Source organism: Thalassophryne amazonica, chromosome 1 (genome assembly GCF_902500255.1).
Source record: "Thalassophryne amazonica chromosome 1, fThaAma1.1, whole genome shotgun sequence".
In the NCBI taxonomy this organism is placed as follows: domain Eukaryota; kingdom Metazoa; phylum Chordata; class Actinopteri; order Batrachoidiformes; family Batrachoididae; genus Thalassophryne; species Thalassophryne amazonica.
In genome coordinates this window covers 127,644,053-127,662,653 of record NC_047103.1, presented here as the reverse complement: position 1 = coordinate 127,662,653, position 18,601 = coordinate 127,644,053, and the positions used below count along the sequence as shown (strand labels likewise).

At 40.3% G+C, this 18,601-nt stretch overlaps 1 protein-coding gene across 1 annotated transcript in view; it reads right to left on the bottom strand.

Annotated features, from left to right (window-relative positions):
• Window positions 1-18,601, bottom strand: part of dmd (dystrophin) — a 1,392,820-nt gene that overhangs the window by 623,036 nt on the left and 751,183 nt on the right. Inside the window, exon 26 of the mRNA XM_034174291.1 lies at window positions 9,488-9,588. Within this exon, the coding sequence (XP_034030182.1) occupies window positions 9,488-9,588 (101 nt within the window). The remainder of the gene's footprint in view (window positions 1-9,487; window positions 9,589-18,601) is intronic.

Below are 18,601 nucleotides of genomic sequence, written 5' to 3'. Positions count from 1 at the left end.
GTGCAAGCTTTGCATTTTGCATCACTACTCTTAGCTTCATAGTGGAGTAGAGCAGAGAAGGATTTTCTTTCACCAAAACAGATCAAATCCAGGCTTGCATCTCAAATGTACCTTCTGGCAATTTGTAGCTAAACTTTCAGGTCTTCTTTTTAAGAAAATCCTCCTCTATACCACTTCATCATGAAGTACTGGTGATAACAAAATGCAACTGCTGATACATAACTGGTGATACAAAATGCAAAGCTTGCACTGTGCATAATTTCTCCAATCACAGCCACGTAAGCCTATAACTTCTTCTGGGTTGTCTGGGTGTCTTGGTGGCTTTCCTCACTTTTCTCCTTCTTGCACAGTCACTCAGTTTTTGAGAACAGTCTACTCCATGTAGATGTACCATAAAGTGCCATATTGTTTGTATTTCTTTGTAATTGATGTAAATAAAGTCCGAAACATATTCAGTGGCAGCTTTACCATCAGAGAGCCTCGTCCACAACTACCACAAAAGACTCCAAGCTGTCATTGATGTTAAAGGGGGCAATACACAATATTAAGAACAGGGGTATGTAAACTTTTGATCAGCGTCATTTGGGTAGTTCTCTTGTCATTTTGATTTAAAAAGAGGAAACAGCTGTTTGACAATAAATGGCTTCACTCAACCACTAACCATGAGTGAAAAAAAAATGTTTTGTTGTCATTCATATTCTCTTAAAATGGCCAAAAAAGCAAAAATTCTGCCAGGGTATGTAAACTTTTGAGCACACTGTATGTCAGTTATTCATTGCTTTATGATGTAGTCACCGGTTTTGTTTTCTGTTCAGCATTTAGTTTCTGTTTTACCACCCGTTTGTTTTGTAACTTTATTGTATTCACTTTTCTGTATCAGGTCCACTCTTGTTTTAGTTATAATCATTAGTTTTCTGGTTTCCACTTTTGACTCGCCACCTTAGGTCTTAGTTCTGCCTTTTGTTTTGTTCTCGTTATTATGGTTTGTCAAGCACGTCACGTTTGGCACTGTTAATATTTGTAATTATTATTATTGGTGTTGTGCTGTTGTGCTCTCAAATTGTACATTGATTTATTATTATTATTATTTTTATTATTCAATGACCTCTGACCTGTTGTCGCTTATATGATGACGTAAGATAATAAACCAGAATTTCAGTCATGCTGAAGACAGATGGCCACGCGCTTTATTTCCCTTGCTAATTGGGGCTGTCGCTGAGCTGCTGCGTTACACTTCTGTTATGGGCCCAGGAAGCTCCACAGATAAAGTTTGGCAAAAGTTTAGTGCCGAGGAGAGAGGAGAAAGTCGTGACGGACCGCTGTGCTCCGAGAGCAAAGGGAAGCTGTTATAGCGTGCTAGCCTCAACATGTGTGCCCAGAGGATGGAGCGGTCAGGTGGAAGATTGGTCCCGCCTGGTCTTTGACGGAGATGAAAAAGGTTATGAACTCTGGGAGACCAATTCCTGGGACATTTGTGTTACAATGGCTCAAAGATACGATACTTTACCAACCTTGTGACGAAGATGAGACTGACGAAGAGGAAAAACGCAGAGGCGTATGCTGAGTTGATACAGTTCTTGGACGATAAAGGTTTGAGCTTGATCATGAGAGAAGCCCCTGATGATGGGAGAGAAGCACTGAAGATACTACGTGCATATTATGCAGGTAAAGGCAATTAATTAAATAAAGGTATTAGCCTTTATACTGAGCTGACCAGTCCCCAGAAATCAAGTGGTGAAAGTGTGACAGAGTACGTTATTAGAGCAGAGACTATTATAACAGCATTGAGAAATGCAGGGGAAGCTATGAGTGATGATTTGCTCATTGCCATGGTGCTCAAAGGCCTACCGGAGCCGTTCAAGCCATTCACCATCTATGTGACACAAAGTGATGACAGCATGACGTTTTCAGACTTTAAAACAAGGTTAAGGTCATTTGAAGACACTGAGAAAATGTGTGTGCAACCATCCGGGGATAAAGTGATGAAGATCAAAGCCAAAACATATCCCGCATCCACAAGTGTGCAAGATAAGAACATGGCAGATATGGTGTGCTTCAAATGTGGCATTAAAGGATACAAAGCTAGAACATGCCAGCGAAAGCAGTGGCGCAGCTTTTGTAAAAATGCTACACACAGAGAGGCAAACTGCAGATGCAGACCCAAGGGGAGATAATGCCAGACAGGTGTCTGAGGAGGAAAGTGGAAACACGGCTTATGCTTTCCTGACGAGGGACGCAGAAGTGGACACCTATCCAGGGCGAGGAGTTAAGATGAAAGGCCTAATGGTTGACGCTGGGGCAACATCACACATAATCACGGATGAGACAAAGTTCAAAGGTTTTGTTTGATGCAAGCTTCAAGGCAGAGACTCATGGGCCTCATGTATCAACGTTGCGTACGGCGATATTTGAGCGTATATGGGGTGTATACCAAAACGGCTTGCGCTACTTGGCATTTATCAATGTGGTCGTTGTGTACGCTGCGCTGAAAATATCACACCAGGTCGAGAAGGTGGCGTATATTATACACCAAAATGAACCAGTGCTGGAATCCACATAAAAATGAAGATGATCAACATGATAAACAGTGCCATTATACAAATCAATGCAAATGTTACATAAATAACACTTTCCTGATTATACTACATAATAATCAATACAAATCCCGCTTTTGCAGGATTGTTATGGAGCACGATCTGTGGCCACAGCGCTGACTGCAAAGAAAGCGCTGCACGCCCTTTCTCCAGACTTCGAGCCTGGAGCCAGAGCAGCGATGAGCTTAACTTCATGTGGTGTGATCGTTTTAGGACAGTGAAATTGATAATAACAGCTGTAGTTTCGTCATTCCCTTAATTCGCCCGTGCTGCAATCAGGTTTTGTCGTCTCCTTCAGTTTCACAATAAAATAAATAAGAAATACAATTTAAAAAATAAAGAAATCTGAAAAATTAGGCGTGTCTTATTAATTGAGCAAGCAAATATCCACATGTCAAGAATTATTGACATGTGAAAAGAGAATACAGTGGTCCCTCGCTATAACGCCGTTCACCTGTCGTGGCCTCGGAGTCTCGCGGAGTATTTAGTGCATTTTGCATGCCTTTTTTTTTACAGTGTTCTGTGTTCTGCATATCTGTTATAAGAATCTTGTCGCCCAGAAGAAAAAAAGAGCGCCAACAACTACTCATAAACTGTGTTTGTCACTCAGAAACAAACACCTGCAGCCAGGTGTGAGTGGGAAAAGGTGCAGCGTCAGGACGCAGAGGCCCGATCTGTGACATACTGGTGAGTCACTATAATAATTCTTATGTGTCTGACCTCGTTCATTGATCGTTAAAATGAATTTGTTAGTTCTAAAAGCCATCATAATTATTTATAGGAAAACATTCTATTTTTATTTCTCAAACAAATGTGTGGGCCTGAAAACAGTTTGGTATTATTTTCCCTACTAAGGTTTGAACTTTGAGAGTGTTTACACACAGAGAGAAAAGTGAGAAAATGTTCATGCCTGATTGAGAAAGTGTATAAACTGGTAGTGAGGGGTTTTACAGCTTTGAAACGTCTATAATAATTGTAAAAAATAACGCTGACTACGTCGCGGTTTGCGTATTTTGGGCTATTTTTTAGAACGTAACTCCAGCGATTAATGAGGGACCACTGTAACACTTATTGATTATATACTACAAAACATTGATACAACGGCCCGTTTTTGCACGCGTCGCTGATTGGTGGAAGTTCTTTTTCATTGCCGTCTTCCTGGCTTCCATGTCGTAAAATGAGGGTGTGTCTGAAGCGGAGTCTGAATATTTATGGCGTGTTTATTATAATTACGGTTGTTTCCACCCGCCGCATTATCAAGATCATGTCAGGCGTACGCCAGAAATGGGCAGGTGCGCACTGCTGATACATGTCACGGCGACTTTGGTGTATTTCAAGTTTACGCCGTAAATTTACGCCACAAGTGCGCAACATTGATACATGAGGCCCATTGTGTGGAGCTGGCCGATGGAACCAAGTACCAGGGAGTGGCCAAGCAGCGTGGGGATGTAGAGGTGGTCCTGATCGACACCAAAGGGCAGACCATGCAGCCACACTGAGGAGCACTTTATTCATCCCTTCTTACTCACAGGACATCTTCTCTGTGAAGGCAGCTACGGCTAGTGGAGCAACGGTGAACTTTAAGGAAGGAAATGATGCCCTCAAACACAAAGATGGTACTGTTTTCCCCATTAATGTGCTAACAAATTGTACTACCTCCTAATACAACAAATGAAGGTAATGACATGTGTAATGGTTGTTTTGACTTACAGACATGGCACAAAATACTCATTGTACTCAATACTCATTGTCATTGTAACCATGATGATGTACATCAGTAATGCAGAAAAGAGCTATAAGAATTATTCATAATACTGGCTATAGAGATCATACAATCCACTATTTTTACAATCCAAATTCTTAAAATTCACAGACTTGGGTCATTTTCAAACAGTACAAATCGTGTATAAAGCAATAAACAATTTACTTCCAGCAAATATTAAAAATAGTGTTTGTTAACAGATCAGGGGATTGCAGTCTGAGGGGGAAATTTAATTTAAAGCATCAGTGGGCACGAACAACATTAAAAGGTTCTGTATTTCTGTCTGTGGGGTGAGGATGTGGAACAGATTGGGAGTGGGGCTCAAGCAATGTCAAGCATGAACCAGTTCAAACAGCGGTACAAAAATATGTTTTTTTTCTAGGTATAGGGAGGAGGAAGGGTAATGAGGGTTAGGGTGTTTTTGTTTTTTGCTTCGGCTTGTAAATATATAGTATTTTGTATGTAAGTAGGTATGTGTAGGTGTATATTTATGTTGAGTATATATATATATATATGTATGTGTATGTATATGTGGTTTTGCTCCCATTTTGTATGAGATGAACTCAAAGATCTAAAACTTTTTCCACATACACAATATCACCATTTCCCTCAAATATTGGTCACAAACCAGTCTAAATCTGTGATAGTGAGCACTTCTCCTTTGCTGAGATAATCCATCCCACCTCACAGGTGTGCCATACCCAAGATGCTGATTAGACACCATGATTAGTGCACAGGTGTGCCTTAGACTGCCCACAATAAAAGGCCACTCTGAAAGGTGCAGTTTTGTTTTATTGGGGGGGGATACCAGTCAGTATCTGGTGTGACCACCATCTGCCTCATGCAGTGCAACACATCTCCTTCGCATAGAGTTGATCAAGTTGTCAATTGTGGCCTGTGGAATGTTGGCCCACTCCTCTTCAATGGCTGTGCGAAGTTGCGACGACGAACTGGAGTCAGGTCGAGACCCCGATGAGGACGATGAGCATGCAGATGAGCTTCCCTGAGACGGTTTCTGACAGTTTGTGCAGAAATTCTTTGGTTATGTAAACCGATTGTTTCAGCAGCTGTCCGAGTGGCTGGTCTCAGACGATCTTGGAGGTGAACATGCTGGATGTGGAGGTCCTGGGCTGGTGTGGTACACGTGGTCTGCGGTTGTGAGGCTGGTTGGATGTACTGCCAAATTCTCTGAAACGCCTTTGGAGACGGCTTATGGTAGAGAAATGAACATTCAATACACGAGCAACAGCTCTGGTTGACATTCCTGCTGTCAGCATGCCAATTGCACACTCCCTCAAATCTTGCAACATCTGTGGCATTGTGCTGTGTGATAAAACTGCACCTTTCAGAGTGGCCTTTTATGTGTGGCAGTCTAAGGCACACCTGTGCACTAATCATGATGTCTAATCAGCATCTTGGTATGGCACACCTGTGAGGTGGGATGGATTATCTCAGCAAAGGAGAAGTGCTCACTATCACAGATTTAGACTGGTTTGTGAACAATATTTGAGGAAAATGGTGATATTGTGTATGTGGAGAAAGTTTTAGGTCTTTGAGTTCATCTCATACAAAATGGGAGCAAAACCAAAAGTGTTGCGTTTATATTTTGTGAGTATATATATATTGATATCAGTTTTAGGTGTGTAGGAATCTATGTGTATATGTGGCAAAGGGTATACTGGTTGTGGGGAAGAAGGGGTAGGGATAAATAAGATGATGCTTCACCCTACCCCTTTTCGGACATGTTGGGTACACAGTAGGAACTTTTTTGTTGTTGTCTTTACTGATCTGTCTTGTAATTGTTGTTGTATCAAATGTTCGAAATAAACAGTTTTCATTCATTCATTCATTCATTCATTGTACTTTTTTTATTTTTTTGCTAACTCTAACATCCGAGGTTGATGACGTGAGGGGGCGTCACCCCCAAACGCCCCCTCGTGGCGCCGGCTATGCATTCCAAGGTATCCAACCAGAATCAGAAAGAAGCCAAGTTACCTGGATGAGTATTATACTGACATGGACAGTGATGATCAGGTGCTCACTAACATTGACTATTGTTATAGACTGGCCTGTGGAATATCACAATCATTCCAGGAAGCAGTGGAGTCGTCCGACTCCAACAGCTGGATCAGAGCAATGGACAATGAGATCGAGTCACTGAGAGACAATAAGACATTCACACTAACCACTTTACCCAGAGGCAAGACTGCAGTGGGGGGTAAGTGGGTATACGCAATCAAAAAGAATGAAGATGGCACTGATAAATTTAAAGCACATTATGTGGCAAAAGGATATAGTCAAAAGAATGGAGTGGATTATGATGAAACATTCTCTCCAACAGCAGATATGACCAGTGTGAGAGTACTAATGTAGAAAGCAGTTCAGGAAAACGTACTTTTACACCAGATGGACGTTAAGACTGCCTATCTCCATGCGCCCATAGATTGTGAACTCTACATTGAGCAGCCAGAGGGGTATGAGATAAAAACACATTCTAAAGAAAAGCTGGTTTATAAACTTGAAAAGTCACTTTACGGATTGAAACAATCCGGTCGTAATTGGAATCATATGTTACATTCATGGTTGATTGGAAACAGGTTTGTCCAAAACCAATCAGATCATTGTATTTATGCAAAAGAGACAGCAAATAATAAGATCATAATAATCTGGGTTGATGACTTACTCATAGCAGCAAGTGACGGGAAGGCAATGAAAACAGCCAAAGAAATGCTCACTACTAAATTCAAGATGAAAGATTTGGGCAAACTCAAATATTTTCTAGGTATTGATATTGAACAGTCAAATGAATATGTAAAAATGTCACAAAAGAAATATGTTGAGAAGCTATTGGAAAGGTTTAACATGCAGGACAGTAAACCTCGTTCAACACCCTGTGAACAAAAACTTAATTATACAGCTGATGCAAATGGGCTAAATGATGTGCAAAAGTACAGAGAAGCAGTAGGAAGCCTTATTTACCTTACTACTTGTACAAGACCAGATTTAAGCTTTGTAGTAAGCAGGCTATCCCAGTACTTTACCAATCTTACAGAGGAACAATGGGTTACTGCTAAACATGTACTCAGATATTTGAAAGGACAAAGAACAAAGCGTTATGTTACAGGAAAAGTGACAGTAATAAATGGGTATTATGCCTACAGTGATGCTCACTGGGCAGCAGATGCCATAGAAGACGCAAGTACTACAGGATACTGTATATGTCTAAATGAAAATGGGCCCGTTGTGTCCTTGGAAAGCAGCCGCAGTAGCGTTATCTACTTGCGAAGCAGAATACATGGCACCTTGCAGCAACTGTACAGGAATGTTGTATCTGACACAACTACTCAAGGGTTTTGATAAATGTGAATTTGCCATCACTCAAAATCCTAGAAGACAATCAAGGTGCTATTGCATTGGCTAAAATCCAGTGAGCAGGCAAAGATGTAAACACGTTGACATCAAATATGATGACGGAAGCTAATAACCAGAATTTCAGGCATGCTGAAGATAGATGGCCACACGCTTTATTTCCCTTGCTAATAGGGGCTGTCGCTGAGCTGTTGCGTACACTTCTGGTAACAAGCACCATTGGTTTTTCTGCCACTTAATTATCTTGCCCCACTTTGCTTTTGTCTCACTGCACTCTCTTGCACGTACCTTTGTCTTCCCAGTCACACCCCCTTCCAGAGCCTTCCACACACCTGCACCTCATCACACCTTGATTTACCTGCTCCCTATTTAAGTCTCCATAGCTCACAGCCAGATTGTTTATTTTTGCATTTCCAGCCTCTCATCATAGTCCTGTCTGTTCTGTATTTTTTTGACCTTACTTATGTTAACCGACCTTTGCCTCGCTGAATCCCTGAACTTTGCTCATTTTTTGACATTGCCTCTGTCTCTGCCTATTCTACTTCTCATCACCACTGTGTTTGAACTTTGCTCATTTTTTTTGACCTCACCTCAGCCTGTTACCTGCCTGATACCTCTATTACGCTGACTGCCTCCCTGTGTATCGATCGTCTGCAAGGTTATCCAGATAAAGCCTTTTACTCAACCGTCATGTCTAAGAGTCTGCATTTGCTTCCTACCACTTTCAGTGTCAAGCCACCTCTCAGCATGACAGACAGAATCTGAAACCCTGGAGCCAAATTACCTAGGAAAGCAAATGTCAGTCAGAAATATTTGCTTGTTTCAGAGATATTTGTATCCAAAATTGCCTACACAGGGACCATATGTAATTTGTGTAAGTGTGTAAAAAAAAAAGAACAATACCTTATTGTTAGCAAATATTTTATACATACATGTAAATGTAAGAAAGTAAAGCCCATTTTCACTGTCTTTAAAAAAACAAATGCAAGATAACTATAACTATATAAAATCCCTTAAACAGATGACATGTAAAATGCTCTCGTGATGGAAGCCATAGAAGATCTACAACTTTTGCTGACCTCTAACGTTTGTATACAGATGTATATCTTCTTGTGTGTGTGTGGTGTGTCTCTCTCTTCTTTTCTTCTTTTGTTAAGTTACCAGTGCCTTGTAAACCGCACTAGAATGTTTCAAATTGTTAAATGCCAAGATGGTTTGTACATTTAATCCTGTTGGAAGGAGAAAGGGAGGAAAAAAGAAAGGAAAAAAATTAAAAGAAAGCGCCCGGCTTCAGTACAGCCAATCAGAATGCCGCTTCTCGAGAACGATCCAATCAGAGTGAGACTTATTAAGGGGGGATTTAGATTTGGCCAACAGTAAATGTAAAAATGTGTGTTTTTTTCCCCTTTTCTTTTTTTTTAATCTCTATTTCCATGATAATACTGAGAACGTTATTGGTGGCCTTGCTTTTTTTTCTTTTATTGTTTGTGATTGCATTTGTTGAAATAAAGTTTTGAGGAAAAAAAAAGTGTGTAAAAAAACAGGCACAACACCCTTTTTTAAAGGCCCATACTTCAGAAACCCTTGAGATTTTCCACCTAAAACTTTGCACATGTTCATTAGATATGTAGATGCACCAATACATTTTTGTCTGTTTTTTTTTTTTTGCAAAATCTGAGTCAGTCACCATGGGACATCTGATTGAGTTCATAAGGAATGACCCTTATGCAAATACTAACAATATGCTTTTCCCATGCCGTACTTTTGACTGATGTCTGGTGGAGCCTTCTGAAAGACCTGCTCCACAGCTGAGGTCAAGTAGTCCACCTCTCCCTGGTGATCAGCCAGAGAAGACCGGAGGGCCTGAAAGTTGGGAGGAAGAAAGAAGAAAGAAGAAAGAAAGAAAGAAGAGAAAGAAAGAAAGAAAGAAAAGAAAGAAAGAAAGTTTGTTACAGTCTTTTACCACACAGTGTCCACTGATAGTATAACAGTTTAAGTAGGGGAAGTACTTAACGTTGAACGGTCCTGAAATTGGAACACCACTATCAATTCCATACAAGTTTACGACATCACAGTGACACTGACATAAATGAACATAAAAATTATTCTGCTTGTGCTGTTTTTTGACGTTACAATGAAGTGATGGCCTTGTAAAGAATTAAGAATGGGAGGTGGTCCAATTTTGGGAGGCAATCCAACATAGTTGCACTAACCAATGCTATATATATATATATATATATATATATATATATATATACATTTTATATTCTTTTCAGCAATTATTTAAATGTGTCAGTACTTTAGCCTGTGGTTACTTGTGTGAAACAAAATAATTGTCTTCATGTGACGCCATGTTTATTTGATATTGTGTTCATCACTGTGGGAATGCACTGTGAAATGTCCTTGCTTAATCCAGAGATTGTTCATGCAGTTTGTGCAAAATGACTGATAGCCACATGTTTCTGTCTGACCCAGAGTGACAAAGAATCTGTTCTGATCACACCTAACTGCAGCCTTGAGACAAACACATTTTTTTGTAGGAATTCGCCTCTCCATAGCCTGTTTCCAGATGAAGTCATTTTCAGATAGCTACCAGTATCAGTTTGGGTAGATGAGCTCATGAGAACTTACACACGAACACCGTCCTGACATAAGGGTGCACTCTAAGTGCTGATACACACATGCTCAGACACTTGCTGTATGCTGTTCGTTTGGTGTGTCCAAAGTGCTTTGTATAATAAACCTGTTAATTGTGTGTTCAAGCCATCATTAATGTGCTCCGCCCGCAAACAAAAAACAAATGTCTTTCTGGGATGTGCTCCTGTTGTAGGATTTCATTCCTAATTGTTCCTGCATGGAAGCCCCTTTGAGATCAAAGGTGAAGCTTTCTGCTCCCATCAAATTACACTGGTCTCCTGATGCGGAGATGGCTTTCACTACATCAAAAAAGGCCTTACAGACCGCTCCACTTTGGGTATCCCAGATTCTGCCAAACCATTTCACTTGTATGTGGATGAACGGCAGGTTGCACGACCTCCATTCTGACACAACACATAGGGTTGTAACCGCCCTTGTGGTTACTTCTCTCGAAAACGTGATTCTGTCGCTCAGGGTTTTTCCACCTTGTTGCATGCTGTTGCTGTGACAGAGCAAGCAATCCTAGCTGTTCATGAACTCACGGGTTATGCTCCCTTGGCCGTTCCTGTTCCACACTGCGTGTCTTCTATTCTGCATGATCAAAAGACGTCACATATGTCTTCTTCCCGTTTAATGAAATATCACGTATCAGCAAAGGCAGTAGCAAAAGCTATAATGACAGATATGTCCCAGATGGGGAGTCCACAAAAACTTTCTTCAGACAGTGGTTCACACTTTGTGAATGAAGTGATCAGAGAGCTGAGTGCTGTCTTGGACACTGAGCTTAGAAATCACTGCAGCTATCATCTGCAATCAGGAGGAGCTGTAGAGAGGGAGAATGGTACATTAAAAAACAAATTGGCAAAATTCACCACTGAAACAGGCCTAAATTGGCTCTACCCATTGGCTCTGATGCAAATGAGATTTCGCACACAACAGAGACATAATCTGTCACCCTTTGAAATCCTGTTTGGAAGACCACCCCACACAGAACTCTGTCCCAAGGTGTTGACAGGGAAGATGCAGTGTTTACTGATCACAATCTTGTGTCTTATTGCATTAAGCTTTCACAAGCTCTTTCTGTGTGTGGGATCTCGAGTGAAGGCAGCCTTTCCATTGTCAGCTGAACAACCACTCCATGATAACCGTCCTGAGACTTCGTGGTCATAAAGAATGTGAGAAGAAGCACTGGAATGATCATCACTGGATAGGCCCCTTCCAAGTGCAACTGATGCACATACCACCATCAAGGTCGCAGAAAGATCGACGTGGATACACGCAACTCACTGCAAAAAAGTAATGAAAGAACTGGGCCCTGTTCTGATCCCCTTCCCCCAACAACCTAAAGAGACTTCAGCCAACCCCACTCCATTCATCATGGCTCACTGGCATCAAAAGCTTCCCACGTTAAGGTCATATGTCTCCTTCTGGGCTTTCTGTTCTTTGCAGTCATCCCTATATTGAGGTGGCACACTCCAATAGGTGAATCAATCTTTTACAACTGAAATTATGCTCAACAACCAGTGAATGAGTCTTACACTGTCGCCATACAAGAGAGGCGGCCCCCTAAGAGATCTAACAAATAACTAGGTCAATCACCCACAAGTCTGAATGAATCAGTGCACCAGTGGTTCTGGTGATGCAAGCGAAGTATTGGTTTGGCCGTCCCACTCAAACAATGCGGTTGGTGTGAGTATCAAGGGCAACCTGTATGCCTAACTGTTCCTGGTAATACAAAGGTAACCTTTCAGGTAGATGTTTGCCAGTATTTGAATTGTAACTATCACCCTCAGGGCGATTTCTTCCTGAACCCCATGCACTTTGGAACCTGGGATTACACTTTCTCTTATCAGGAACTGAATGGACGGCCAACTCTCACTGCTGCCATAGGGCAATATTTCCACCCATTTGTCTCTGTTTCTAGAGGGGTTCTACAGCTGGAAGGACAGGGTGGCTGGTATGTATTGATTACAGTTGACCCCTAACCATGCATAATTACAACCCCTGGCAAAAATTATGGAATCACCGGCCTCAGAGGATGTTCATTCAGTTGTTTAATTTTGTAGAAAAAAGCAGATCACAGACATGACGCAAAACTAAAGTCATTTCAAATGGCAACTTTCTGGCTTTAAGAAACACTATAAGAAATCAAGAAAAAAGATTGTGGCAGTCAGTAACAGTTACTTTTTTAGACCAAGCAGAGGAAAAAAATATGGAATCACTCAATTCTGAGGAAAAAATTATGGAATCACCCTGTAATTTTCATCCCCAAAACTAACACCTGCGTCATATCAGATCTGCTCGTTAGTCTGCATCTAAAAAGGAAGTGAACACACCTTGGAGAGCTGTTGCACCAAGTGGACTGACATGAATCATGGCTCCAACACGAGAGATGTCAATTGAAACAAAGGAGAGGATTATCAACTCTTAAAAGAGAGTAAATCATCACGCAATGTTGCAAAAGATGTTGGTTGTTCACAGTCAGCTGTGTCTAAACTCTGGACCAAATACAACAACATGGGAAGGTTGTTAAAGGCAAACATACTGGTAGACCAAGGAAGACATCAAAGCGTCAAGACAGAAAACTTAAAGCAATATGTCTCAAAAATCGAAAAATGTACAACAAAACAAATGAGGAACGAATGGGAGGAAACTGGAGTCAACGTCTGTGACCGAACTGTAAGAAACCGCCTAAAGGAAATGGGATTTACATACAGAAAAGCTAAACTAAAGGCATCATTAACACGTAAACAGAAAAAAACAAGGTTACAATGGGCTAAGGAAAAGCAATTGTGGACTGTGGATGACTGGATGAAAGTCATATTCAGTGATGAATCTCGAATCTGCATTGGGCAAGGAGATGATGCTGGAACTTTTGTTTGGTGCCTTTCCAATGAGATTTATAAAGATGACTGCCTGAAGAGAACATGTAAATTTCCACAGTCATTGATGATATGGGGCTGCATGTCAGATAAAGGCACTGGGGAGATGGCTGTCATTACATCATCAATAAATGCACAAGTTTATGTTGATATTTTGGACAATGAAAGGATGTTTGGGGGATGATGAAATCATTTTTCAAGATGATAATGCATCTTGCCATAGAGCAAAAACTGCAAAAACATGCCTTGCAAAAAGACACATAGGGTCAATGTCATGGCATAGGGTCAATGTCAATGAGCAGATCTGATTTGATGCAGGTGTTAATTTGGGGGATGAAAATTTACAGGGTGATTCCATAATTTTACCTCAGAATTGAGTGATTCATATTTTTTTCCTCTGCTTGGTCTAAAAAGTAACCGTTACTGACTGCCACAATCTTTTTTTCTTGATTTCTTATAGTGTTTCTTAAAGCCAAAAGTTGCCATTGAAATGACTTTAGTTTTGTGTCATGTCTGTGATCTGCTTTTTTTCTACAAATTAAACAACTGAATGAACATCCTCTGAGGCCGGTGATTCCATAATTTTTTGCCAGGGGTTGTATAACCAATATGCAATTACCACAAGACAGGTACCGCGTAGTGCAAAAAGACCTCCCAACAGTACTCTATACCTTCAAATGTGGGAATATGTATCAGGAACTGACCCAGCCGTCACAGTTGTGATAGAGCAAGTGTTTGTGCCCACAGCTAAGCCTACCAGGATGCAGCATGGGTCAAGAGTGTTGATACCCTTCCCCAAGGAAAAGAGTTGTAGCATATGATGCCGGCTCATTTGATATGGAGGAAACTGTGGCTGCGGGAAACAGGTTATCATTTTTTTCAATAGATGGTTATTATTAGCACACCAAACTGCTTTACAATCTAATAAAAGTAACTGTATAGTTTGTACAGGCCCACAGCCTAATCTGAAAATTATCCCATCATCACTAGAGTATACAGGACAGGGTGAGTCAGTCTCAAATATGACGATTTATCCTCTAACTCAGCAAAATGCCACCCCACAATACAGATGTTCTGTTATGTTCTCATTCATATGTATGATTTGTTATTTTGCTATGATTTGATTGGTCATATATGATCAAAGGGAGGAATTGTGAAAACAAAATAATTGTCTTAATGTGATGCCATGTTTATTTGATATTGTGTTCATCGCTGTGGGAATGCACTGTGAAATGTCCTTCTAACTCAGCAAAATGCCACCCCACCTTACTTCTCTCTTATACTTATGGGAAATTACACCTGCTTTTTCTGTGAGCAAGCCAAGTAGACTCATGGAACAATTTCCCTATAGTCATTGTTCCAGCTATGTCGACCTGACAAGACATGTCATTGCAGGTAAGCTAGTTATCGCTAGAGCTGATATATGGTAGTAGTGCGGTGGCAGAGCTCTTAAAGGATGGTTAGTTCCACACTGGTATGGTACATGTGCTTTGATTTCCTTAATAACCCTGGTAGTGATTGTGGAAACGTTGGATAAATTAATCACAGATTTATTAACTTCTGTCTCTTACCACCACGGTAAACACTCTGTGGATCCACTTGGGGGGGTCCCCAGTATATATCGATGCTATAGGAGTCCCGCGTGGACTTCCAAATGAGTACAAACTTGTAGATAATGTCGCAGCAGGATTTGAATCCTTCCCACATGTGCATGCACTGTTTCCCGTAACAATAAACAAAAATGTAGACAGGACAAATTACATACACTTTAATGTACAAAGATTATCAAATTTTACTAGGGACGCTGTAGCTGCCATACACGAACAATAAGCAACCACTTCCCTCATGGGTTTCCAAAACAGGTTAGCTCTGGACATGCTCTTTGTAGAAAGGGGAGGTTTTTGGATGAGATTGCTGTACCTTCATCCCAAACAACACAGCCCCAGATGGAAGTCTAACAAATGTCCTCAGCAGACTGCACGCATTGTCAATAGAGATGGAAGAACATTCTTGCATAATCAACCCTTTAGAAGGCCTGTTTACTAACTACTTCGGTAGATGGATTAAGTTGGCTATGGCAGTCCTTACATCCATAGCAGTGTTTTTGGCCCTGTCTACAGTTTGTGGTTATTGCTGTTTCCCTGCATTCGAGTTTTGATCTTGTAATGCATTGATAAAGCTGTAGGTGAACCTAGGCCCCCTGCACATATGCTTTTATACAAAACCATGAGTATAACTGTACTGAATGAAGGAGAACCAGACTTGTTCCCTTTTCCTCACTATATGGATGATTCTGAGACAGAACCTGAGGTGAATGACGATTAAATTTAAATATTGTGTTTACGTTCATTAAAATGCTTTCTGAAATTATTCTTGTGTCTAGGGAATATCTATGATTCTGAAGAATGTAATCCTATGACGTGTTGTCTTAAACTTGCAAACGTCTGACAATACAGATGTTCTGTTATGTTCTCATTCATATGTATGATTTGTTATTTTGCTATGATTTGATTGATCATATATGATCAAAAGGGAGGAATTGTGAAAACAAAATAATTGTCTTCATGTGATGCCATGTTTATTTGATATTGTGTTCATCGCTGTGGGAATGCACTGTGAAATGTCCTTGCTTAATCCAGAGACTGTTCATGCAGTTTGGGCAAAATGACTGTAGCCACATGTTTCTGTCTGAGCCAGAGTGACACAGAGTCTGTTCTGATCGTGCCTAACTGCAGCCTTGAGACAAAACATTTTTTTGGAAATTCATCTCTCCATGGCCTGTTTCCAGATTAAGTCATTTTCAAATAGCTACCAATATCAGTTTGGGTAGATGAGCTCATGAGAACTTGGACCGTCCTGACATGTACATAAGGGTGCACTCTAAGTGCTGACACACACACACACACATGCTCAGACACTTGCCTGTATGCTGTTCGTCTGGGGTGCCCAAAGCACTTTGTATAATAAACCTGTTAATTTTTGACAAACAGTCAACCTCCTGATAGTCCATGAGCCAAGCAGGTTTTCGGTACCACTTAAGGCGAATAAACAACACTTTGAATCTAGCCTCAGTGTATCATGGCCTACACAAAAATGTATGATAGCCATCCCATGGTGGTAGCTCTAGCCAGGTAGGGGTCAATGAAGAATTACACAGAGGTCAAACTTTAAAAATTCTCTAATCATGCTGAAAACTATATCACATTACTTGTCTGATCATAACGATTCCAAAAAGGTATAGCTTGGCCTATCTGTGATGGAATGTTTTGGAGTTATGGGGTTAAAAACAACAAAAATGGTGACAAAGGTCAGTTTCATTTTGTACAGGGGTCAAAAGTTAAAGTTGCTCCAATTACAGTACAAAATTATGCAAATTACTGGTTGAAATAAAAGGATTAATAAATGGACTAGTTTTGACTGTGCTGAATGTTTGGTCTCAAGGTAAAGGTTAAACAAGTTTAACATCTATTGGATTCTATGACATGTGGCATATATTGCCCTGTAACATGATAACTAAGCATGACAGATGGTGCAAACTATTCCTTATTAGAACCCTATTAACCCAAACAATAATTTGCATCAATATTTTTACTGAATTTTAGCAATTTTAACTTTGACCCCTAAACAAACTGAAATTGACCTTTGTCACCATTTTTGCTGTTTTTACCCCATAACTCCAGACTATTCCATCATGATTTTTTGGAATCATTATGATCAGACAAGTAATGTGATATAGTTTTCACCATGACTGGAGCATTTCTTTTAAAGTTTGACCTCTGTGTAATTCTTCATTGACCACTACCTGGCTAGAGCTACCACCCTGGGATGGCTATCATACATTTTTGTGTAGGCCATGATACACTGAGGCTGGATTCAAAGTGTTGTTTATTCCCCTTAAATGGTACTGATTTGGTCAAAACTGATGAGTGGCTCATGGACTATGATTCTTCCGTCCACTCAGAGACCGTTTGGTCCAAAGTTTAAGGTTTTGCCTCAACAATATTTCAAAGTAATTAGTCTTCTTGGATGTTTTCATATCTTTCAATATTTTACCACATTTAATTATTGTGGATTTGATCATTGCTCTATTTTTAGATGTTTTAGATTTAGATTTTTTTATGTTTTGTGAGTGATCATTTCACTTGTAACAAAAACTAAAATAATCAATGCAAAATTGATTTACAGTGGGTCATTCCATGTCAATTCAACAAGGGCCTGACACACTTTGTCTCAGATTTTCTTCAAATTTTAATCAAATATTTCCAGACTATTCAGAACAACAAATCTGAGGTTTGGGGGCTGTCGGCCAAGTAGTTTCTGAGATATGACCAATTTAGTGTGCATGGGGTCTGCTGTTTTTTAGGCAAAACTTTCTAGAGCCATATTCAAGGTAGAATATCAGCAAATAATGGACATAAGCCTAGTAACCGTGGAAACCTTGGGGAATCCCCCTGGCAGATCTATGTGCAAGCATTGTGGGGTGTGCCATGAATCATATGAATGCAGTGTGTGCACACCAGTGACGGCTGGTGAAAAACAGTCTTGGTGGGGCTGCTGTGCCAATAGATGCAATAGATACTACAATGTTCACACCACCTTCAGAGAGAGAGAGAGAGAGAGAGAAAATGTTTGTGTGTGTGTGTGTGTGTGTGTGTGTGTGTGTGTGAGTGTGAGAGAGAGAGAGAGAGAGAGAGAGTGTGTGTGTGTGTGTGTGTGTGTGTGTGTGTGTGTGTGTGTGTGTGTGTGTGTGTGTGAGAGAGAGAGAGCGAGAGAAAATGAAGGTAATATTTTGCATGAACATTACTGAGTGGAATGGAGGCAAACTAAAGAAGCTTGAAAAACTTAAATAACTTGACTAACTAATAACACCAAAACCTTTAAATTAAATTGGTTAAAATGAATTAACAGTGTAGAGGACAAAGCAAATGAAGTATAAAAAAACACTTCATTAAATGCGTTGCTAAACTTGGGTTTGTCTTACTATAAGTATCTTGTGTGAACTCAGTGGCTGAATTAGAATTTCTTTAAAAAACATGCAAATTGCTATTTTAGGGTTTTGTTTTGTTTTTAAACTGAGCAAATAATTTGTTTTAGAGTGTGGAATACTCCAAAGAATATTTCACTTCTGTGAACTGATCCTCATAATGTGTAAAGTGAAATCAAAATACCAGCATGGCTGCAGCTTTGAACACTGTTACAAACAGCCCCGGCCTCCCCTTTTACCATTATAACTGGTCTGCTGTCCCAATAAAGATCACAGCTTTGACCCCTAAAACAAACAAAAAACATCACTCATTCGTTTTATCTTAAATTTTCACCCTCGTTTCCACACCAGGAGCAACATTCGGGAATAAATC